Below are 24,477 nucleotides of genomic sequence, written 5' to 3' on the forward strand. Positions count from 1 at the left end.
TAATGTTATACGAGTTTAAAAGAAAAAATATAAAGCTTTTATTGATAATTGTTGCTAGTGATTTCTGGCCTCAAGCAGTTCAATTTTATTTTTTTATTTCTTTTACCTACAAATAGACAACATGGTGAATAAATCACAAAAAGGAATTGTACCTAACTCTTGCCTTTTCCATAATATTTATATTAGGCAACAAAATCATAAATCATTTAATTTCAACCTAATAAGTGTCCATATTAATTTAATGTTTTTGCAATACATAACTAATAAAATGAAAAAAGAAATTAAAGGGAATAGCAATTAACATTAAAGTGTTCAGTTTAATGAATTTATTTCATATCTGTCCTCGGATTTACTTTCCTTAACATGAATTTCAAATTTAATATAATGGCTGATTTGTTTCCATATTATGACAAATTTGCTTCATCCTTTTCCCACATTAATTTCCTTAAATTTACTTCCCTCAATGGAAATTCAAAATTTGATATATATATATATATATATGTGTGTGTGTGTGTGTGTGTGTGTGTGTGTGTGCTGTGTGTGTGTGTTGTGTACCTCCAAGGCTAAGTCACAAACTCAAGCATAACGTTCTGTTGCTGTAATCCTGCTAACCATGGCCAAATTTCTCTCACTCAGTTTCTCATCCTTGCTCTCCTCTTGACTCGTATGTTTTATTTATCACTTTAACTCATTATTTTCTAGCTTTTCAAAAAGCGTTACCCTAACATCTGAGTAATTGACTCAATGATCATCGTTTTTTAATCAAAGAGTTCCATTCAAATTCTTTATGGTTTAAATTTTTTGTTGGGGTTTGAGAGTTAAAGTTGTTTTGTTTGATTTATGTTCTTGCAGTTGTCTCAATGGCACCACAGATTGATGCACAGCAAAGATGTGAAGAGACCTTAGATCCAAACAATTGCGTACTTGAGGATTGTAAGAAGAGGTGTTTTGAAAAGCACCAAACCAATGGAGGTCAATGCGTTGAGAATGGAGGCACTCCTCTAAACCCAACTTTTAAGTGTCTCTGTGTTTATGACTGTTGATTTTTATTTCTCCTCTTAGAAGATACACTTGTAAGCAAAGAGGAAGACTTAAATAAAAGGCGAAGCACTATCATTAGTATGTTACTTTCATGTTATGCCACAGGATTTTGTAGAAAAAAAAATTGATGACAAGCAATGCTCTAAATGAACCCCAAGAATCTATGATGAAAACTGAGAAAGTAACCCTCAGATCCAAGCATGACCTATAAAATAGTCGAGCAAGAACCGGAACAGGTAACCCTTAGACTGTAGGTTGGCCTAAACACAACAGAGCAAAGATTGTCATGTTTCGACCTTAAGCTTGCTAGATGGAATCACCAGAACAATTTAGTCCAGGAACCTAAAAATGGGAAAACAGCAAACAACAATCTCAACAGCAGAGGTGCATCACTGTTAGTTCCTTTCGCACTTAGCTTGCCCTTCTCGTTTGTTGTCTTTTTTGAGCTGCTTGCCTTTGTTGATGAGATTCTCGTCGAACCCATTCCATCTAGCTCATCCCATCCACCAAAGCTGGGTGCATCTTGGCCACCCTCATTGACAGAACCATCATCACTAACTACCCATGATTGATAACCCTTCATTCCCTTTCTGCTCTGTTGGCCTTCTTGTACTTCTTCCTTCATTTTAACATTTTTTACAGTGCGTGGAGTTGTATTTTTCGTTCTTTTCCTAACCCTGGTCTTACTCTTCTGCTTGCTTTGTGATCTTCCGAATAACTTTTGAAATGCCAAAGTGATTGCTGACTGCCCAAGTGCAAGTGCTAATGCCATGAGGAAAGCTTTTGGGCCTGTGGCGAACAACAAGGAAAGTAAAATGACTGGTAACGCCCAACCAAAGGATTTGAAAACCTGCATTGACCAACAGCAAATATATTGGGATCAACAGAAATGATTTACCATAAAACTAACTTTTGGTAAATTAACATTGAGGGGAACGAACTATAGTACATGATCCAGTGGGAAAAGGAAAAACTGATTATTTAGAAACTGTTCATTTAAAACTAAGTTCCTATACAGAGCAAGATTCAGTACTGAGGCATAAAGAGCTGCCAATGGCATTGTAGAGGCAAATGCCAAATGGTGTGTCCAAGGTAAAATATCCTGTGATGTGGTTAGGGGAAGCTAACATTATTTCAATAGAAAATCCGACATAACTAGCCCAATAAATGCAAGAATTAAGTTAATTCCAAATCAAATTTCTTCATTCTACGACTTGTTCAAAAGGAAGCAGATCAGACTAACAATGCTTCAGAGCATTGCATGAACAAGGCATACCTCTTCTAAAGTTAATAAACAAAGGGCCTCACATGGTTGTTCCAAAATTATTGATTTGTTAACATAATTCCATTGATAAAAACAAATGGTAAATTAGGATAAATATATTTTGAAAAAATATATCAAATTCAATCCAATCCACTTAAAATGTAGTATTAAATTTTACTAACTTCTTAAGCATTTCAGCACCCAAAACTCAGCCTAACCTTTTGTATCCCTTTGATGTGCAAAACCCAGCATTCAAAATTCAACCTTTAAAATTACATCCAAGAAACAAAAAAGTAAAAGGAAAGAAAACATTGTACCTTCAAAATCCAAAACCTATCAATAGCTTCATCCAAAATCCCAGAACTTGCCATTTCTTCTTCATCATCATCATCATCTTCTGCTTCTTCGTCATCGTTTTGGGTGTTAAAGCTGAAATCTTTGGCACGAATTGTCTCAGCATTAGAATCCCACTTGCTTCTTCTTCTTCTTCTTCTTCTACTATCTCTGGCTGCATACGACCTGAGACGGCGGCGTAAATGGGAGTGCGAGAGAGGGCAGAATGGGAAATGGTTGAGATTATTATGGAGCTGAATGTCGTTGTAGTGTGGGAAGAAGATGAAGGAAGACCAAGGGCATGGTTGAGCTGCCATTTCCATTTCCGGTTCTCTGCCGCGGCGAGCTCCACTGTTTCGTTCTCTGCCATTTCGCCACGTTCATATTTTCTGCTCCATTTAAAAAACGTTTGATGATAAAATACCTGGCGTCTCTTCACGACGTCGTTTTAACTTTTAGTTTATGAAGAAGAAAACGCTGCGTTTATGAAAGGATTATGTTTCAATAGGTAAAGCGACACCGTTTTTCAGAATGGATCCTCTATATAGGCTCGATCGTCGGGAAAAATCACCGTCTGGCCGTGCATCAGTTCCTTCTTGAAGAGAAAAAAAGAGGGAAAAAATCCCTAGGAGCTGAAGAGGAAGATGAGGCCAATGCCGATGGAATTTATGGTAGACCCAGACGATCAAGGCTCAGCCATGGAAGTCGACGACGTTGACCCACTCGAGATCTTCGGCGAAGGCTCCATACCTGTCGACAACAAGCTCGCCGACGCCGATTTCTTCAACAACTTCGAAGACGATTTCGATGACTCCGACATCAACTGAAAAAAATTCCCAAGTTCCCATATTTATCTCTCTATTTATCTATTTTCCTTTACAGGGTTTCACCTCTGTAAAATTTCTCAAGTTCAGTTTAGTCGAATTTGAACTGTTCCATGGATTGTCTCCTCTGCAAACTATATCATAGCGTATGGATTTTATCAGTATAATAGATTTAGTCTTTCTGAGCTTAGGGTTTTGGTGAATTGAATCGCTTTTCAATTACTTTTTTGTTTCTATTTAGTTCATGAATTTGAGAAATAGCTTTAGAGTTTAGAAATACACTACACCACAAGTTGATGTTTGAAGCATGGAATTAAAGAATTTTGGGAATGGGAACTCTTTATTCATTGGTTAAATTAGATTGGGACATTGCCTTTTATCTTTTAATTCTAAAACAAGAAATTCCATCCAAAATTTAAACAAGCCAATCATTGCAGCTGGATTTATTGATTAGTGAGATTCATGGTTCCACCTTTTTTGCCCAAGGAATAGTTTTAAAATTAAAAAAAAAAAAATTTATTTCATAAAATTTAAAATCTCCAACTTCAGAAAAATTAAAGACTTTTTATTTATAATTTAGATTACCTAAAGGAAGGTAGTATATCATATATGCTATGATTAAGAAATAAATTCGACCTTGGCATTTAAAGGGACAAAAACATTCATAAACTGTTGGAGCAGCAGGATTGGTTGGGATACATTGAGCAGCCATCTGTAAAAACAAAACAAAACAAAAATCCCAAGCAATCAGATTAATTTTCAAAACCCAATATCAACAAATTTTCTATGAAAATATAATGTATTATTTAAAAATGCAATGTTGGGAAGGGGCAGTTGAAACAAATCAGAGAAAACGAGAACAAGGATGAGGAAGTGAGAGGAAGAGCACTTGGCCATTTGTAGCAATTTGTATCAATGGAATGCTTGAGTTTTTCAAGTGTAGAACTCAAGATTTTGGAGGGAGTGTATATATAGGGTTATAGCGTATAGCAACTTGAACAGATTGCACAATGGAGGAATGAGATAACTCTTGCAGAACAGAATAATGGATGAATACAGAACTGTCTGATTAAATTACTTTCTTCTTCCTTTAGATGAAATCGGATTCTATGTTTGTCGTCAGCTTTGACTAAGTAATGGGTACAGTGAATCTTTTCTTAACACTAGGAGGGAGGGGGAATAGCCTGGAATATTACACAGAATTTCCTTTGCTTATGGCTTGTATCTAAGTTGTTATTAATGGCTATATGAAACAAGGCTTTCCTTCCATTGTTTGTCAAACATTCATACGGTTTTGAGTCTTCAAAGTAAAATCATGGCCTTCAGAGTAATTCTCAGATTACAATACAAATGGGCTTTCTGTCTGCGACAAAAATGGTGATGCACCCGTCCTTTCTGTGGAGCTGGCCGTGAACAATTACTAGTAAGTTAATTATGCAGCCGGTTAATGACTATTTAAAGGCTGAAATCTTCAATTTTAAAACTTCTTTATGTGTCTGATGCTGGAACCGTTTCTCTACAATCAATGCTTGGGGAAATTCCTGTTGCTGGGGAATCTTTCCTTGGTTGTCATTATAAATTCCATACCATATATTTTATCCATGAAAATGCCTACAATTAATAAATTCAATAAGTATTGTTTGAAAGTCTTCTTCCATTTATCAGTTCACACCCGTCCCTGCTTCAGGATTTGCTCATGAAGAAAACCATGAGCTGTCTTCTTCAGTTACGATGTTATTACCCCATCATAGTATTCAACCATATATGTTGATGGCCACAGCCCTGGATCTATATCTGTATCGTTTTCCCAAAAGGGTGTGGCATTCCTTTCTCTGGACTATAAACCATGGGAAGAAAGAAGGTTAAGCATGAGTTGATTCCCAATGAATCTGTCAGGAAAGCCACACTCAAGAAAAGAAAAGCCGGGCTGCTGAAGAAGCTGAGTGAGCTGGCAACCCTGTGCGGTGTTACCGCCTGTGCAATCATTTTCAGTGGTTACAATACCCAACCCGATGTTTGGCCTTCCCCGATTGACGCATTCCGTGTGCTCGACAAGTTCAACAACTTGCCTGCAGACAAACAAGGCAAGTACATGATGGACCAGAAGGTTCTCCTCAGAAGAATCATGTTGCAGCTGAATGAAAAGTTGGAGAAGCAAAGAGAGAAGAACCGAGAGCTGGAGGTGGAACTTGCTTTGGCTGAAACCAACTATGATTTCAATAGTTTACAAAGTTCGGAAGAATTGGTTCATCTGTTGAAGGACAAGATCGAGTTTGTGATGAATAAGATCGAGAGCAAGGGGTTGAAGGGCTGATCAAGTTTAGCAGGAAAATGGAAATAAAAGTACAGAGCACAACAGGTTTTTTTCATCTGAGATTAGATGTGGAATCTGCTTTGCTTTACATGAATAAACATTAAACTGGTCACTATTTGGCATTGCTTTTATCCTATCGATTGCCTGAGATCTCACACTTCCAACCCTATTTTGGTATATTAGAGTCTTTATTCTTCAATAAAATTGTGTGGGTTGCAAGTCATTTAATTGGAACCGCAATATTTTGGTTTAGATAACGGGTTCAAGGAGGTTTGGATGGGGTCATTTTGATAGATTAAAATTGTATTTGATTCCTTGTTGAGGATTCTGCACTTTCCAGATCCAATTTAAGTTCTGGGAAATAAAAACTGTCCAAGTTATGGAATTTCTGTTTGGAATTTCAAGTGGGAAAGGATGAGCTTGTAATGCAGGGTGAGGGCATACAACACACATTGCTGCCTTGCCCCCACTTCTCAAAAAGGGGTCATTCCTTGACATCAGACAAGTGAGAAGAAGCCGTTACTTTTGTTCTTGCTCTAGGTATTTGTCATGCTATTGCTAAATTGCAAAGTACGGAATACATGTCACCTTATGGATTCTACTTAATTAAACTTGTAGGAGATTTTAATATTGATCCATTTTCTCTAATCTAACGGATTCGGTGTTGTGACGAGTATGTTTATACAGGTTTGTTAGTGCATATCTAGAGCTGTACTTGAGATGAGCTATCACTTGGGTTTCTCTCTTAAGTCGTTCAACTATCCTACCAAATCAGTGCTGAACTTCTGATTATGCACAAGAGCATGCATTTGGTTGGTTGTGAATATTTATATTTTAAATGCGATATCAAGTTCTGGGTAAACATTGTTTACTCTCCAATATTTCCTGGCACCAGGTTAAAAGTTCCACCTTCATTCTGCCGTTTGCTCACTTTGCCAGTTTTGATAGCATCAGAAGGCCAAAAATGGCGACTCAGCGAGGAGAAGCATCTGAGCAAACCACAAGTACTCCAGTGACAGGACAAATGGAACTGGTGCAGGAACGATACCAGAAAGTGAAGGAGCATTCTAAAACTTATCCTTACGTGTGGGCGTCCCACACACTTGTTTATGGTGGTTTGGCACCATGTACTGCTTACAGATGGAGAAAGCTTCGCAAGACTCAGAACAGAGTGCCAGCCTTTCAAGAGAGACTCCGCAAACTTGTTGAAAATGAAGAATCGGCAAACTCTGCTAATAAAACTCCCAAGTAGTTACATGCTAAACTTCAGTTTCTTTTATGTAGGATAAAGAATTATTCTGATATGGAATGCACAAGGCTTTTGTCAAATTCCCCAGTAATGACCAATTCCTAACTGCACCTCAAGTGTATTATACAGTGACCAAGATACAGCAATTTTATATGAAATAACAACTCTCTTTGCCAATGGATCATATGTACAATTGCACTAGAACCTGCTGTCCTGGACATAAGTGCCCCAACCCATCTTCCCTTCATCTTCTTCAATTCATAATTCACCATAATATTTAAACTGTTAAAAGAATGCTCCTCTTCCAGCATTATATTCCAAAGTAAACTTGTTATAGAAATACACAATTCAATGACAAAATTAGCATTCTGCATGATTACACTACTATCAAATTACTTCACTCAAACACAAACATCCTATTACATATAGCCTCAATCACAGACTACATCCAATTTGAACTTGCAAATAGTTAAAAGGGGAAAAGCAGGCGGTGCATGAGGCTTCCACATTTTTTATCAAGGGACTATCAACCCCGGTTTTTGCAGAGAATTGTTCTTGCTATTTGACCTCACGAATTCAGTGTCACAATGAACAACCTAAACTGTGCCTATTATATATATAAATTGTGATCAAATTACAATCCTAAAGTTAAGCAGTAAGTAAATAGCTATAAGAAATGACAAGACAAAGGGGACACAAAGAAACAAAAATGAAAAAGTCATGTGCAACTAATTAATTTAGAGCAGCATAAAAAAAATTTAAGCAAATACCTACAACAACTAGCAGATTAAGAGAGCGGAAAACCAGTTGATTAACAAAAATCTTTCTCCTCACTGTTTTCTAAGAATCTCCTTGCATTTTCAATTTCAGAAATTAGGAGCGCTGACAAACTTAGATATACATAACTTTAGAAAAATAATAAACTAAAATTTCACCATGTAGTTATCAACCAATAACTACCAAAGTTGGAGAAACTAGCAGAAAATACCTACATATCTACATTACTTTTAAAGTAAATATATTAATCTTCAAGGAAAGTATTTATAACCAAACACATGAGCACAGACACAGAATTTCATGAGAATATCAAGCAGAGAACCCCTTTGTCTCGAGCCCATAACCTCTAGATAGAACACACAGGCCTCTTTGTCACTAAAGCATCCAAGATACCATTCTCTCACTTCTTGGTCTCTTTAAGCATCATTTGGATTAACATTAGTCTAATTTACCACACAGCCTGATAGCGATGATGCAGAGAGGAAAAGCAGAAGACAAAAACAGGACAGAACAGGCCAGGAAAATACCAGCTATCAGCTTCATAAACATAAAAAAGAAAACACTTTCAAGCTTTTGTTCATTCCAGTTACCTTATGGGGATCCAAGTCAACATCCCCCTAATTTCCACACTTCTTTAGGGTCATGGTGAGAATCAGAGTTGGGGTCAGGAAGAAGACCATTCTCACTTTCAGTTTGAGAGGAATTCTAATCAATAATTTGAATACTTCTTTTTTTATTCAATAAATTTTTTTAAACTTCCGATCGAACAATGGAAATGGACTAAGTCGATACAATCAGTATAAATAAAAGACCAGCAAAGTCCTCACAATTTTGGACCAAACAACAGAAAATTCAGTGTTCTTCATAGCACTCGATAGGATACATAAATCGACACACCAAAGGGTACAGTTTAGAACAAAATACCTATTAATTTGATCAGAGGGCATGTCATGGATTCGTTCAGTGTTGCCAAGGCAAATGCCACAATCAATACCCAAGATAGCTTGGATCCCCCATATACTCAGCAATCTGTTCAAGTTTCACATTTAGCAACTCATGACTATCAGCATCTCTTACAACACCTGTTTCTCGATCTAAATCCCTCTCTACCAAACTTCCATAGACACCTTTATGCCTACCATACAAAATTAGAACAGGACCACCACGCCTTGGCAATGCAGTCTCAAGCAACTTCTGCTCAACGCCTTGAATCAACTCCTTACTCTCATCCATTGATATATCACACATATATGGTCCAACAACATCCACAACCTGCCCTTTCTTCAAATACAACCTCCCCCCTTCCAAACTTTTACTAATAATCCGAACCCTAATGTGACTTCTAAGCCAAGAACCCCCTCGATCGCCATTAGTCCTAACTCTCTCCACGTTAACCTTCGTTTCACTTCTTTTCTCACTCTCTCTACTTCGTTTGCTAACCTTTCTTTCATCCCCCTTGGTTTTCAAATCTTTAGCTTCCCTAATCTTTAACTCTTTCAACTTCCTCAAACACTTCTCTTCTTCCCTGGATCCCAAATCCGCAATCTCAAAAAGACGAACTTTAACTTTCTCTTCGCTTTTCTTCAACCTCAAAACAACCCACCCACCACCCAATTTCTCCATTATGGTACCTTTCAAACCCATTTCTCTCCCTTCAATCACTCTCACATCTTTCCCCACAAAAAACCCGTCTTTATCCTCCTTCACTATTTCTTCTTTGTCATGTTTCTGTTTGACATTCGTGAAACCGGGTAATCTTTCTTTATTTTCCTTAGAACTAAACCCTAACCCTTCCTTATCGGTCCTCCTCTCGTACTGCTTTACTTTGACATCTTCCTTGGCGTTCTTCCCAATTCCTCTCCCTTCAACCCATCCATAACCAGCAAGCAAAGCCTTACCGAAACCCTCCACCGGAACATCCTCGAACTCCTCGAACCCTCGATCTTCGGGCAACCTCTTCAAATCCTCTTTTAAACTCTGGAGAAGGACCGCCTCAACCGGAGCTGCCGATTCGGGGATCCCCTGTGGGTCACCCGCATCACTCTTGGCGGAGTTGTCGCGGAGATTGAGACCGTAAGAGATTTTGGCGTCGGAATTGGGGAGGGGAAGATCAGAGGAGGACTCGAGCTCGAATTGGAGATCACGAGAGCCGTCGGATTGGAGTGGGATGTGGAGATTTTTCATCTTCTTGTAGGGACGCCATTCGTTCTGCTTGGGAGGGATTACAAAGGAGGGTTTGGAGTTGGGGTCGGCTGGCGTTTTAGAAGGGTCGAATTCGGTGACGAATTCTTTATGGTATTGGTCTTCATAGGCGGCGGAGGCGACGGGGATGGACGTTTTCTGGGTGGGTTTTGATTTGGAAGGGAGAGAGAAGGAGAGTTTCATGGTCAGACAGAGCGAGAGAGAGAGAGTGTGTGTGTGTGTAACCGGTGCGTGTAATTTAACTCGAATATTGCGAACGCGGAAAGAAGAGACCTTGAGAAAATAATTTTAAGTAAATAGATGGTAGTGTGAATGTCTAAATCAAAACAATGCTACTCATAATAGCTGATTTCTTAAATCTTAAAACCATAATGTTCTATTTCTAATTTGAACATAATTAGCATCACAAAATATTTAAATATTTTATTCTCAACTAAAAGATATTTAAATAAAATATGTATTTTATTTCTAATTAGAACACAACTAGCATAAAGTGCCATTACAAGTAAATTACATAAAAGTGAATTCTAAACACAGGAATTATAAGTAGTGTAGTCCTACTTTTCAAAGTTTACCAATCATGCGTGGGACTCCTTTGCGATCCATGTTACTTAGCCACTCGCATGGCATCTCGCATAGGTGATCCGAAGAAGTGCGGTTTGTGCATAAAAGACCACTTGTCAACGTGTTGGCTCAATGATTGGCTAGGTTGGACTCGTGTATCGTGTTGTTCTCCCCCCACTTGATTTCACAATGGAATGCCTCAATTGAGTCCATGAATTACCGTAAGTCCTCTGCTGGTTTCAAACTAGCTTCTTCTTTTAACTCTCCTTTCCACTTTTCCAGGTATTGGTATTATGACATATGGTTCTAGCATCGCAACACCCTATCGACAAGCATTACGTCCACCTCCTTCTCGTATATTGAACGTACACCCACTAATACTCTAGGATTGTTTCGGTGACTTGGATCCTCTTCGTCTGCGTGACATGACTTCAACATACTAATGTAAAAAATCAAATAAACTTTCGATTTAGGTGGCATATCAAGTTTATATGCTGCTGGACCAATTCGTTTGGTAACCTGATAAGGCCCTTCGTAGCCTCAACAATTTCTTTTGGAGTCCTTTGGTCTTGAGTACTAGGTGAAGTTTAACTAGTATCAAGTCTCCTACATTGAAGTGTGTCTCCCTTCAAGATTGCCAGCCCATTTCTTCATGGATTTGGCCACCGTAAGTAAGCATCTGCAAGCAAGATCGAGTTGTTCCTACTATTCGAGCGTATACTTGTATGCTACCAGTGATTCCCCTGTATACCGATAATTATGTGGCTCAATATAAGAGGTTGTTGTTCTATTTCTAACTCAAACGGATTTTTCTCATTACCTCACTATGATGTAAGTTGTGAGAAAATTGAGCACTATCTAACCATTTTGGCCAATCAATTTAAGTGCCTTGAACAAAATGTCGCAAGTACGTCTCTAGCATCGCATCGACCCTCTCAATCTATCCATCTAGTTATGGATGAAAACTAATCGAAAAGTTGAATTATAAACCCATCATCTTGAATAGTTTCAATCAAAATTTTTTTATGAAGCGTGCATTTTTATCTCTCAGTATGCTTAATAGAACTCTCTACTATTTGACAATATGAGTTATGAAGTACTTTGCGACTTCTGTTACTGGACACTTACAACTTATAGCGATGAATGTTGCACATTTAGAGAAATGGTCCATGATGACCATAATGCATCTCAATCCATTCACCTTAGGAATGTCCAAAATGAAATCCATGTTCAAACTCTCCCATGGTTGAGTTGGAATTGGCAAAGGTTGTAGTAACCTAGCAACTTTCCTTAGCTCAAACTTGTCTATTACTAGTAGACAAGGCATATCTTAATCATATAATTACTTATCATATGAATCATTAAAGCTTTCTTAAGAAGATCCAACCGAATCCAACATTTCACAACTAAATTCAACTAGCATAAGAAAACACTAAGAGTGGGTAAAAAAATATTTTAGATATTTTATGTTTATTCATTAATGTCGTTTACATGTTTAGAATGAATTAAATATGTCAAAAACTAATGAAATTATATAAAATTATGACAAAAATTTAAAAATATTAGTGCATTTTATCATAACTTTTTTTTTATTATTTAAGAGTGACCCGAGCTTCACTTATTAGAAAGGAGAAAAATAATGGAAAAGTGGAAAAAGAGAAAACGTGTTTATCCTTTTTCAAGAATACTAAACAAGCCCTTGAACTTTTCACTTTCTCTAAACAAGCCCTTGTTGACAGCTTCTGGATCGAGCTGATCCACTCACCTCGGACAAGTGAGAGTATATCCAACGCAAAGAAGTGGAACATGTTTTGTCTTGTCTTAAAGATTGAAGAATCTAAATCCGTCAATTACCACCTGCTTAGTTACAGGTTTCAACTTGGGTATATGCCAAGAAGAAGAAACTGCTTAACTTTGCAGCCAATGATGGGTTGGATCAACAATCTGCCAGAGATATTTAAAGAAAAATTGCAACAGCCTCTGAATAAGAATGAGAATTCATGACAACAGAGGTACAAATTCTAGAAGCTAAATTATATTTCGCCAAATCTTGTGTGTCAATAAACATCATGCCCTCAAACAAACCCAAAGCATTTCCATTTTTAAACCTGAACAGGTAGATACAACACCGCCATTCTTAACTCTATTCACCTTGTTCAAGTTAGATCAATTTCTACCACGTAAACACAGTGTTTCTAAGAAATAACATATAGAAAATACAAGATAGCGTTTCCATCTAACTACCAGCTGGTAAACTTTACAAAGGGACCAAGGGTGTGTGCAGTTCATGGCCATAAATCGTTCGGAAAAAAGTTTGCAGTACAAATGCTGTGATGTCATCCTGAAGCATATCGACACAGAATTAGCAGATGTTTTGTTATTTAGAAACAAGGCAAGGGATGAAATCTGATATGTACAAGCAAATATAGATCAACTTTTCAAACATGTATCAGGACAGATTCTGGTAGGAATGTTTTTCATTTATTTAGAAAATGAATAAGGAAACTGACCATCTAAGCCGAGCTGCCAGTCAATTGTACAGGCTCTATTGGTCACTAGCATTCTAAAGCATATGTTGGGACCTACAACAAAAGAAAAAAATAATGTTAATATCGAAATATGATAACAAAGACGAACGATAAACTCTGGGTCATTATAATTTTCTATAAATGATATGGGCAGAATAATCCCACTAACAGAAAATCAGTCTGTCCACATATGTATTAGACAAATTTGAAATGTCTAGCAAACTAAAAGATTAGAGGAAAAAAGATATTTTGCAGCAAAGATGTGGGAGAAAAAAAATGAGAAACAAATGAAAAGGAAATTTTGTCAATTAAACTCAAAAGAGATCCAAGAAAATAAACCTGCAAACTTGGGCCTCCTACCTCGAGCATATTTTCATCTATAAAACTGGATGTGTTATGATTTATACCATTAGAACTATCATATTGGAGAATCCTTAGCTTTCCTTCCTACATTGCAACATGTAGAAATTTAGAAGAATTAGTTGCCGCATATAAAAAAACAGGATTAGTAGCAAAAGACAAATATAAAGATTCGTTGAAACATCAAAATTCTGACCTTTGTTCCATATACAAGGCCACCTCCAACAGAAGGATGAAAGCAAGCCACATTTACCTCATCTTCTGCACTTGGAAGAACTCTCACAAGTTCCATATCAGAAACTCTGTAAACCTGAGTAGTGAAGAAGTACACTTAAGTACATGAAATGCCCAAATTCAAGTCAACAAGATAGAGGGGATTTTATACTCTTAAGACAAGACCACAAGCACATACAGTTCCATACATAATAAGGACTTATAAAAAACACTAGCACTGGAGCGAGCAGATAATTTGCCAATACCCTAAGCGTGCTACAAACATTATGATAAATGGCCAGCAGAACAGTATGGTTGATATCCTTTGTGTAAGTGCACAACTTAGAAGTATGTTTGACATGCTTCATTGTATTTGCTAAATATTGGAGCTAAATGGTTGAAACTTTTGGGTATTAGTTCATTATTTATATTTCCAGTACATAAGTATATCCATACCCACTTGAAACAATAATACTAGTGTAATCCTCAGATATAATAAGTAGGGAAATCAAAATCAGTAGGGAAAAACAATACCATTATTCAAGAATGAAGAAAGCGAGACAAAGTTTAGAGTGCATGAATTCTTTGAAGTATGCCTTTCAGTAAAAGAAACACCACTTCTAATGGCATTCTAGTTTGCCAATCTCTTTTCATCAATAGCTATTCCCCTCTTTCCATTTAAAGTAGTGTAGTAAGACTTCAAACCTTTTATTCATGATATAACACCAGCCCAAATCATATTAAACTTGAAAGACAAGGAAACGTATCAACTACCCGAAATACTTACATAGCATATGGAATTCCAGTGTGATGGCCATCAAATAACCATCACTGAAAGCATGCATGAAACATAAACTAACATTCAACATCTAGGAGTAACAGATTCTCAATAATGTTGAGACAACTGGAACTATAAATACATAGGTATAGGAAATCACACGTTTTTACCTCCAGAATGGTGTAAATGGGCACTGTGGTCTCTCCATCAATCACCACACTTTTGAGAAGTGAGCTGTGGCGACGACCATAGGCAAGTAATATATGCTCTGACGTGGGCGAAAACTGCAAATTAGAAAACAAAATTAACATATATCACAACTTTGGGAACATCCAATTAAAAAAAGTATTAAGGTTTGCTCTGGTTTAATTCACTGCAGCATGCAGGTGTCTTCTAAATATGCATGGACAGCCCATGGCACAAGATTCACTGAGAAACAGTTACGGCAATGAGCAACAGAACTCAGTATTTCATTGCATAAATATTGGTGCTTGTAATGCTATTCCACCCCAATAAAGCACAAATATAATAACATCATCAGTACACAAAGCTTTTGAACAAACAACTATTAGCTGTTCCTTCCCTACAAACCAACATCATGAGAGCAGAGAAGAGGATTTTGAAACCAAATATACAATCACAACTAGCCTTACTGAAGTTGAAGATTGACGAAGCTCAAAAATATTAAAAGAGGTTTAAAAAAAATACACCATTGCTTTCATAAAGACCACCAGGATTACAACAAAGAGAAAGGATTCGGCATTAATTTTTAAGACCATATATATAATTAGTGCTTAATGCCTGAAATTAACTCACAAAATCTTTATAAGAGTATCAAAACAAGAAAGCATAAACTATAGGAAAAGAGAGAAAAGGGGAGGAAGGGAGGAGGATTGACCTGAATAGATGTTAGGCAGTGAGCAGCTCTTATTGCCCGTGAAGCAAGCACCAGTCCAAATCTAAAGAAAAGGAAACATCAAAATTACAAAAGAATACTTTATAAACTGTAAGCAGAAGAAAAAAAAGCTAAGAATACAGAATATAGATTTATAAGATGTTCAGGATTTACGTTGCCTCCTCAAGGGAATATATTCGAAGCTCGTACATAACTCGGTGAGCTGAAATTGGGTGCCGTGTGGGGGATGTTGAAGCTCCAGTTACATCAGGATTAAGCTGGCTTTGTACACCAGGATCAGCTTCCAAATGAGGGAGCACACAGGCAACACAGGCTGCTAAAAATCTCCCACAAGGTGAAAAATGCGCACCCATTTCACTGCAAGTAGGTTTTAAATGCCAACAGTTTGAAAAAGATGCATCAGTGATATTCTTCAGCATACATAGAAATATAACAATGGCAACATGGCAAAAGGAGATTAGTCCTTTTGCTATTGATTTCACTTTCATTTAGATGAAGCTGAAATACTGCCTGATCAAAACTGGAGCCGGAAAATGGAAGAATTACTAAACAATGTGGTATTCTGCATGCATGTAATTCTTAGATAAGAAAGAATAACAATCTACAAGGTTTTCACAAAAACTACAGGACTAAAGAACACACCTACAAAGCACAGCATGAGGAATGGTCAAGCGACATTTCTCTGGATCGAGGAAAGCACAAGGATCTTTCATATCATGTGGCCATATTCTAAGTTTGACAGTGCAAGGTAGTTCTGCTGCTGCAGCTAGAGATGTAGCAAGTTCAGATTGAATTCTGTTTACAGCAGGTTGAGAATCACTACCATCATGCATGATGCTGCTATAACCAGCTTCACCAGATCCGCTTGAAGACATCATGCGAGAACGTGAAGAACGATGCCGCGAACTTGATCTTCCAGCAACTCTTGATTGACTAACGCTGGTGGGCATACCTGAAGAAGCCACTGAAGCAGAATTTCCCGTTTCACCAGCTGGAAGCGAATTTTCATGGCCAGCACTAGTAGCCAAACGCATACTGCGCTGGCCAGCTTGGGTCTGACCAATTAACCATCCTTGCAAGAAAGGTAGCTCCCAGGAGGTTGGATCACCAAAAGGGAAAAACTGATTACTTCTCTCCACTGACTGCACCTCCATTGTCTCCATGGGCTCCATTGCAGAATGAGAAACATCAGTTTCCATTTCACTTGGTAAAGGATTGGCTCCTGTTTCTTCTGGCAACGGAGAAGAGCTATTTGGTTCAATAGGAGACAATAGAAGTTCATACTGCCCAGTTGGAGTTGAATAGGTCAGAAGCCGTACTGAGGCAGATTGATCACCTCTCTGATGCACACCATTTGAACCAATGTCGCCATCAGTATGCTGCAAAGATGTTCTCCCATTATCTCTAGCAAATGAAGGCCATATCAATAAAGGTAAAGACACGAGAGGAAGTTCATTTGCCAAATTAGAACGATCACTAGAATGAGCATCTGCCAAATATACAGTGGGAGGAGGATAACGCAAGTAACCAGGGGAAGTTGCAACTGTCATCGATGAATCAGATGAGTCAAGGTCGTTGACCTACAAATCAGCCCAGAAATCTAATTAATAGGAGAGTAGTATCAAGTACGTAATCAATTTGATGGGACCAAATTTTCACCTCAGCAGTCAAAAGAAAAGGAGCTGCATATGGATGAAAATGTACAGCTCGAAGTGAACGTCGTGTCTTCAGTATAATGGCCGGAGATGATGTCTCTCCTCTTCTGTTGTAATGCCATATATATAGCTGACAAACAGCTCTAAGTCAAAAAAGTTGCACAATAATCCAGATGAAAAATGCATATATAATGGAACAATCCTCCTCACCTTATGCCCTGAAGCAACTGCAAGAACTTCTCCTTGGGCATGGAAAGCAATAGAAGCAATAGGACGGTCTGCATGGAGGACAGAAGAATGACCAATTACAAACAGTGCATAAGAAACTTCATAAATTCTAAATTCAAAAATGTTGGGAAGGGGGAATCCTTAAAAGTAATTACAGAAATCACGTGATCCTATACACTCAGCAGTATTTGCATTCCACAAGCGAACTTCATGATCCAAACTTCCACTTGCAAGGATCTCTGGATAAAGTGGATGGAATCTAACCTGTAAAAGTTCCAGCATCACAAATTATTGATCCGCTACTTTAACATAAACATTCCATATATAAAACCAGTTACGCGTTCAGAAAGGAGGGGTTCAAGGTTCAAGTAAATTGGCTAAAATCTAATGAAAGATAAATTATCCATTATCTTCCCGTGCTGGACACAAAGATCTTTAAAATGCAATTTACAGACTACATACTCTTGAAAGCATCAAAAGGAGTGTATACTAGCAATCAATTGCACTATTTCAGACGCATGCAGATGACTTGAGCAGCTTTCTTTTGTACAAACTTAATTTTTGAAAACATTTGATTAGGCTGAAGCAATGGGTAGACATTAAATAAGCTTAAAAGGCAAAAAGTTATCAGCAGGCTTACCACCCAAGGTGTTCTCCGATGACCACTCAATACCTTCAAGCAGCTTCCAGTCTGGCAATCAATAATCTTAACAGTATGATCTCCACTGCAGAAAAAGACCAAAATCCAAGTAAAAACTGTAGCAAATCTTAGGGTGAAGTTAACTGAACACCTAATTACAAGGAAAAATATATTGGAACAAGCAACTCACTGTGTAGAAGCAAGCGTGTTTCCATCAGGACTGAAAGCTGCAGCAATAGTAGACCTTGGAGGAGGCAACAATGGGCAGTATTTTGCTGAAAAATGCTGCAATGACTCTGCCTCAACCCTGCAACATTATTGAAGTTCAGCAAAATTAATCAGAATCCTTACTAAAAAAAAGGAACATAATTCTATGAATCATGCATGCCAACAAAAACAACGGACCACAAAGCCGAAGAGAAAAATCAGTGACTTCCACTTACAAAACTCTGAAAGAAACTGCAAAAAAAAATGATATTACCAGGAAAGAAGATCACGTCTAGCATCTCTTGCTGCTTCACACGTTGACCCAAAGGAATTAACATGGCTCTTTGGGTCTTCTCCCCATAGCTTTCTTGATGACCGTTTTGTACGTGGAGAAACTTCCCTCCGTGCCAATAATTGAAAGACATTGCTAGTGCAAGCAAAACATGATATAACTTATTCAGCATTAGCATTAAATAACAAAATATGTACTCAAATCAATATAAATGAACTATAAGTGGGAACCAAATTAGTACTCAAAGGACAATGTGAATATTGGATCCGTTGACACCTCAGCTCACCACTTAAAATTAAAACTCACAGTTTAGGCACTGCTTTTGTCTCCATGGCCATTTTAGATGGTTCTTAATGCACAAGCACAATAATCTAGGTGATTTTTTATTTTTTATTTGATCAGCGAGCAATTAACATTTCCAGAAACAGTTTCCTTGCTATATAAAACCTAAAATTATATAATTGTTGCTATTGAAAGTAGTACCAAACTCCAGTACAGTAACCCAACATTTTTCAACGAATTGATTAAACCATGGATCTCATATACTCATTTGGCCAAAAACTAGAGAAAAAAAAGATCATCATCTCTCTAAAGCACTGTTTTATCTGAATTGGTTGAAAGTTCTTGACAATTTATGAACATTCAAAAAAAATTTATATATCTAGATTTTATGCTTTGGATTTAAAAAAATGGCATCCAAATGTCTAGAAATTCAATAATTTTTAATCACCGAAAGACAAAAACCTAACTTAATGTCAAAATTAATTCTGAATCCAGCAAAAAACAACTCATAATTCAAAATTCTACATGCAAAACAAATCCAAATCCCCAATTCAATCACATTTACTGATCAAACTACCGACTACGATCCTAAATTTCCATCAAATTTCCCCAAAATCAATCCGAATCGTCACCATCAAAATCCAAGAAACCCTAAAATCCAAATCCAAATCCAAATCCAATTCAACTCAAAAGGAAAAAAAAAAAGCGCAAAATCTATAGGCATAATAAAATCCTTACCTGGGACTTCGCGAGCTGGAAGTCGATGGCGCATTCAAATCTCCGGCCCATAATGAAGAATCCCTCATCGTTTATTCCCACAAAAATTTTCACGCTTCAAAATTTTCTCAGCATTTTTTTTAATTTAAAAAAAAATAAAAAAGCAAACAAAAACTTTGGTGAGAAAGATTCTTCCCTTCGATTTAAAAATGGAGGGCAAAGGAGTTAGGTTTCGAATTTGTTTGTTAAATGAATACGTGTTAATTATAATTAGTCGAAATTTTTTATTTATTTATTTTATATTTCGTGTTTATGGAGATTATTCTGTTTGTTTCTGACGAAAACCTAGACGGAAATAGAAGGAAACAAAAAACAAAGGGGCAAAAAGAGTTAAAATAAAAATAAGTGCTCCGTGGCTCCGCCTCTGGGGCTCGGTTTGGGACAATTTTTATTTTTCTTTTTATTTATTTATTTGTTGGCTCGGTTGACATGTGATTTGATAACAATACCCTTCTACACATGGACTTCGACGCGTGACTACCCGTCCTAGGCTTTGAGCCAAGCCCAATAATGTGCTTACAAGTGGTCCAAAGGGAACCCAATAAAGAGAACTCAAGAGTAAAAAAAAAAAGGAAGAAGCCATTTTACCTTTTTTAATATTAAATTTATTCTTAAATTCTTGAATTTTTTTTACTTTTTCTATGTTAGTTATTACTAATTATTTTTTTGGAAATAATTAATTATGAATAGGTAGCATCAACTTATTAATTATAATCTTTAATCTCAAATAAGAAATTTTTTGTCATCATTTTTATTATTGGGACAGTCAACATGACTTTAAAATTTAATTAAAATTAAAATATATATTTAACTATTTTTTAATAAAAATTTTAAATTTTAAATTAAAAATTTAGATTTTGAAAACTGCATCCCTCACTTACCTGTGTAAGACAAGTCATCAACTAAACTCGAATTTAATATCACAACGATTTTACTTGAGATTTATAATACTATAAATTTTTAAATTTATCTATTAATAAGATAGTAATACGTGATTTAGTGATAATATATAAAATTTATACACCGATAATGAATCATATATAAATCCTCTTACTTGAGTTTATTTTTTATTGAGAATGATGTAATTCTCAATTGTAATAAATATTTAAATTTAAATAAAAAAATAAATAATATTTTTTATTAATTACAAAATGAAATTGGGTTTTAAATGCTCAAATACATAACCCAATAAATATGGACCCAATGTTCCAAAATTCAAGCACTTGTTGGGCTATAATGTATATGGGTGACAAACCCATATTAATAGAGAAAAATAAAAATTAAAAAAAAAAAAACAAAAAGTCATGAGCTGATGAGCCTAAAGAATACAAGTGGAAGGAAGATTCTTCTTTTCTTTTCATTACTTTTTCAGCTCTTTCGTTTACTTTTCCTTTTAACCTCAATTTTTATTTTATTTTTTTATTTTTTTCTGAAGTGCTGCTGGAAAAATAGGGTCCATTATTTTTGGAGCACTACTCCCAAAGAATATTGTAGAATATTATGGAAAGATGCTAGATTTTGTGAATATTCTTGTTTTTTTTTTCCATTTCCAAAAAGGATTGATATTTCCAAGTCTCATCCAAAATTTCATGATTTATTTTTTTGTTGATTCCAATTTTTTATTTTTTTTTTCACTTCAAAGAATCATGAATAATCCACAATCATCCCAAAGAATCAATATATTTTTTTTAATTTAGTAATTTAATATCTCCTTCACAAATGATAAATTGGCTTTTGGGTTTGGGCAAAGTTCCAAATTATGACAAACTCCATTTAAGCAAGGTATGGTATAAAGATATTTTCATTTTGAAATTACTTTTGTAAAATCTTAGGGTTTTTAATTAATTTTGAATTGTTATTTCTTGAAAATAATTTTTGAATTTTTCAAAAATTTTCCAATAAGTTTTTATGTTTTTATTATATTCAATCAATTATATATATTTTTTCGTCAAATATATTCTTATAATTAATGATTAACTAATTATCATTAATTAAAATATCAATAGTTAGATTATACTCATGTGCATTGACATAAATAGTAAAAATATTATATGAACATATTATCATACCATACAAACATATCATATTATCATTCATTATTACATATCAATATACAGAGTGGCACAAAATGACAAATATTATATTAACAAATAATAATTAATTAACCATTATCAATATCACTAAGACATTTTCATGGTCGATACTTTAAAAAAAAAGAAAAAAAAACTCTATATTTTTCATTTGTATCATGTTTATATAAGTTTTATCTTATACTATTGCTTCAGGTTCTTAAAATCTAAGATTTGTCAAATTTCAAACTTTAAATTTAGTTAAAAATACGTAAATTTTTCCTTTTTCAGTCTATTTACCAACCAATTACATGAAGGAAATGGGATAGCAATATAACCAATTAAAAAGCCAACTTAAAAACAAAGTAAAAACACCACAACAAGATTGTCTACCAAATCCAAAATAGATAAAATTTAGGTTTATGGCAATTTTTAGCCATCCTGGTCACCAAGTTGGTATGGGAGACATTAATACATTATTTGTCTAGGAAAATGTTTTTATTTTTCTAAATTAAAAAAAAAACATTACTCAAAAAAAATAAATTCAAAAGCATTTTTTTCCTCAATTTTATGCTTTACAAATAAGGCAAATTTTACATGACTTTTTGGCTTGCTCCTTCACATCCTCCCAAGATTGAGTGGCCTGCAATATTGGCTTTTGAAGATCCTGCCACCTTTATTTATACCCTTGCTTTGAGTTCTTGAAATCTATAAATAAATTGAAATGTTGTAAATTATCAAAACAATTATAATTTAAAAATTATATATTTTGAAAAAAAATTTCAATCTTTGCATAGTTATGAGTTAATACTTTGTACTTAAGTAATAGTGTATAGGAACTAAGCATATTAAAATGATGATAGTCTAATATATGTAAAATTAGGAGCATCTTTAGACACGTGAATATAATAAGGATCTCTCTATCTATTATTAATTGGTAGATTTGACAATTCGTGTCTTTGTATCTTAATTATGTCATGTAAACATATGAAATTAACAATTGTACCAGTAAATATGAATACGATACAATTAATTAATCGTGTTAGGATTATAAACACATATATATATATATATATGTTTAATAAATGTGTAATATGATACAATACGACTAATATGTTTATTAAAATGTTGAATTAAATTTTATACGACACAACACAATCAATTTGATTAAAACTTATACAATTTATAACATGATTTCATAATTGATATGATTAACAGAATTAAAATGATTAAATTGAAATATGTGCAAGTAAAATAGGATTATATTATTTGAATTTATCACAACAAATTATCAATATCATAATATTTACCAAATATAATAAAATTCAATATAAATAAATTTTAATCATCATAAAAATATTAATACTTATATAGATCAATAAATGAGTTTTAATCGTTTACTAAATAATACTAAATATGCACATGAGCATTTAGCTCATTGGTTGATGCGTGAACCCTTTGCTTAAAGAATAGGGTTCATATCCTCATATCCTCAATTATTAAAAAAAAAAATCATATACTAATTATATCTACACGATACATGAACATAATTAAATAAATGGGTAATAAATGAGTTAAGCAGATTTGACACGATTAAGATACGATTTATTTGTATCTTAACAGTGTCATCATAATTAATATACGAAACACGATTAACCTAAATTCAAATCCACTTAAATCTATGTTGTGTTCATGTCGTATACAAGATTGTCAAATGTACTAATTAGTTCTATATTAGTTATCCGTTTTAAAAATTAAACATTGTATTAAAGCAAGTAATACCTCATTGTTGGTCCTTTTATGAATTTTCCATTTATTGATTTATGTCACCTAATTGCGTTGTAACATCTACACGTGAAAAAAATAAAAATTTCACGTTTGTTACAATGAATGTATCTAAGCATATAAATATAATAAAGTGTTTTTATTTTTTATCAATTAATTTTGTACTAAACATGCATATAAAATTCAATAATACATTAAATATAACATTATTTTCTTTTAAAATATATAAATTCTTTCTTTTTTTTTAACATTAATAGACCAAGATTTTACTTAGTAGTTACTACTATTATTATTAAAAAAAACATGTGTAACATTATAAGAAACAAACTTAAATTACGAAGAGAAAACATCTTATCATGATTGTCTACCAAATATATTTAAAAAAAAAAAGGGTGTGAAACTCTGTATCTTTTTGTACTAAGATTCTGATAATCTAATTTCCCCTTATGGGTCCCCTTGGCTTTACAAATCTTCCAAGGAACTTGGCGGTAATCCTCAACATGGACCTCAAGATTCAATGCTGGTCCCACACGTTAATCAATCATCAGAATCCAAATGAATCAGGACCACCGATTGTCAATAAGATGAGTCAGGCCACATCTCAAGTTCATTTTCCACCGCTGATGTATGCCTAATCATCCAATATTCGGTCCATACTTGTCTTAAACCGACAGAAGGGTGACATAATCTGCCGTCCTAGTACGCCTCAAAACCTTCCATGTGTCTTCCCGGGTCTCTCTTTTCTTCCCCTTTCGTGGACGTCAAAGTAGCCTGAGAAAACAGAAAGACAAAAAACAAAATCCTCTGGTGTCATGTCTTAAGCAGAAAAAGAGGGACACGTGAAATGTCCCTTCTAAACCACGTGTCTTGACTTCATTCGCCACCTTTTTCAATTTTTACTCCATAAAAGCGCGTTCCACTGGAGCTTTCACGAACATCAATAAATCCAACCGTCCATCCTCACGTTAGTCCAGTAATCGTAGCCGTCGCCTCCTCTATAACCCCTCCTTCCGCCACGTAGCGTCAGAACCTACGTGTCGAGAAACTAACAGGTTAAGGATATGGATTATCTTGATCTCGTCTCTATAAATGCTTGAGCTAGTCCGCCCTTTTCTCTCCCCGCACCTTCATTGTCTGAAACATTTCCAACTCAAATCTCGAAACCAAAAAAAAAAAAAA

At 35.2% G+C, this 24,477-nt stretch overlaps 4 protein-coding genes and 1 pseudogene across 7 annotated transcripts; 2 read left to right on the forward strand and 3 right to left on the reverse strand.

Annotated features, from left to right (window-relative positions):
- Positions 1 to 1,090: 1,090 nt before the first annotated feature.
- On the reverse strand, positions 1,091 to 3,011 carry LOC110421945 (uncharacterized). The gene is made up of 2 exons (XM_021435677.1): positions 2,623 to 3,011; positions 1,091 to 1,891 (listed from the first exon to the last, which is right to left on the reverse strand). Exons 1-2 carry the CDS (start codon positions 2,959 to 2,961, stop codon positions 1,358 to 1,360), a joined length of 873 nt encoding a protein of 290 aa, XP_021291352.1. The 5' UTR covers positions 2,962 to 3,011; the 3' UTR covers positions 1,091 to 1,357.
- A 202-nt stretch (positions 3,012 to 3,213) lies between these two features.
- On the forward strand, positions 3,214 to 3,652 carry SMAP1 (small acidic protein 1). The gene has a single exon (XM_021435778.2). The coding sequence runs from the start codon at positions 3,283 to 3,285 to the stop codon at positions 3,463 to 3,465; it is 183 nt and encodes a 60-aa protein (XP_021291453.1). The 5' UTR covers positions 3,214 to 3,282; the 3' UTR covers positions 3,466 to 3,652.
- A 1,638-nt stretch (positions 3,653 to 5,290) lies between these two features.
- Positions 5,291 to 6,106, forward strand: LOC110422109 (agamous-like MADS-box protein AGL80 pseudogene; annotated as a pseudogene).
- Positions 6,107 to 8,505: 2,399 nt separating this feature from the next.
- Positions 8,506 to 10,262, reverse strand: MOS2 (D111/G-patch domain-containing protein). The gene has a single exon (XM_021436014.2). The coding sequence runs from the start codon at positions 10,185 to 10,187 to the stop codon at positions 8,790 to 8,792; it is 1,398 nt and encodes a 465-aa protein (XP_021291689.1). The 5' UTR covers positions 10,188 to 10,262; the 3' UTR covers positions 8,506 to 8,789.
- Positions 10,263 to 12,587: 2,325 nt separating this feature from the next.
- LOC110421821 (uncharacterized) lies at positions 12,588 to 19,813 on the reverse strand. Of its 4 annotated transcripts, none has more exons than XM_021435507.2 (16): positions 19,406 to 19,813; positions 18,368 to 18,520; positions 18,077 to 18,193; positions 17,887 to 17,971; positions 17,402 to 17,510; positions 17,229 to 17,296; positions 17,023 to 17,148; positions 16,866 to 16,943; positions 16,006 to 16,742; positions 15,517 to 15,720; positions 15,346 to 15,406; positions 14,618 to 14,731; positions 13,653 to 13,766; positions 13,436 to 13,543; positions 13,079 to 13,150; positions 12,588 to 12,909 (listed from the first exon to the last, which is right to left on the reverse strand). In XM_021435507.2, exons 1-15 carry the CDS (start codon positions 19,471 to 19,473, stop codon positions 13,124 to 13,126), a joined length of 2,169 nt encoding a protein of 722 aa, XP_021291182.1. In that variant the 5' UTR covers positions 19,474 to 19,813; the 3' UTR covers positions 12,588 to 12,909; positions 13,079 to 13,123. The 4 variants fall into 4 exon arrangements, with proteins under 4 accessions (XP_021291182.1, XP_021291181.1, XP_021291180.1 ...); XM_021435506.2 differs by having other exon boundaries at positions 16,824 to 16,943; XM_021435505.2 differs by having other exon boundaries at positions 13,457 to 13,543; positions 16,006 to 16,943.
- Between the last annotated feature and the right edge of the window lie 4,664 nt (positions 19,814 to 24,477).

This window comes from Theobroma umbraticum, unplaced genomic scaffold (genome assembly GCF_002168275.2).
Source record: "Theobroma umbraticum cultivar Fairchild unplaced genomic scaffold, ASM216827v3 scaffold_130.0, whole genome shotgun sequence".
Taxonomy (NCBI): Eukaryota; Viridiplantae; Streptophyta; class Magnoliopsida; order Malvales; family Malvaceae; genus Theobroma; species Theobroma umbraticum.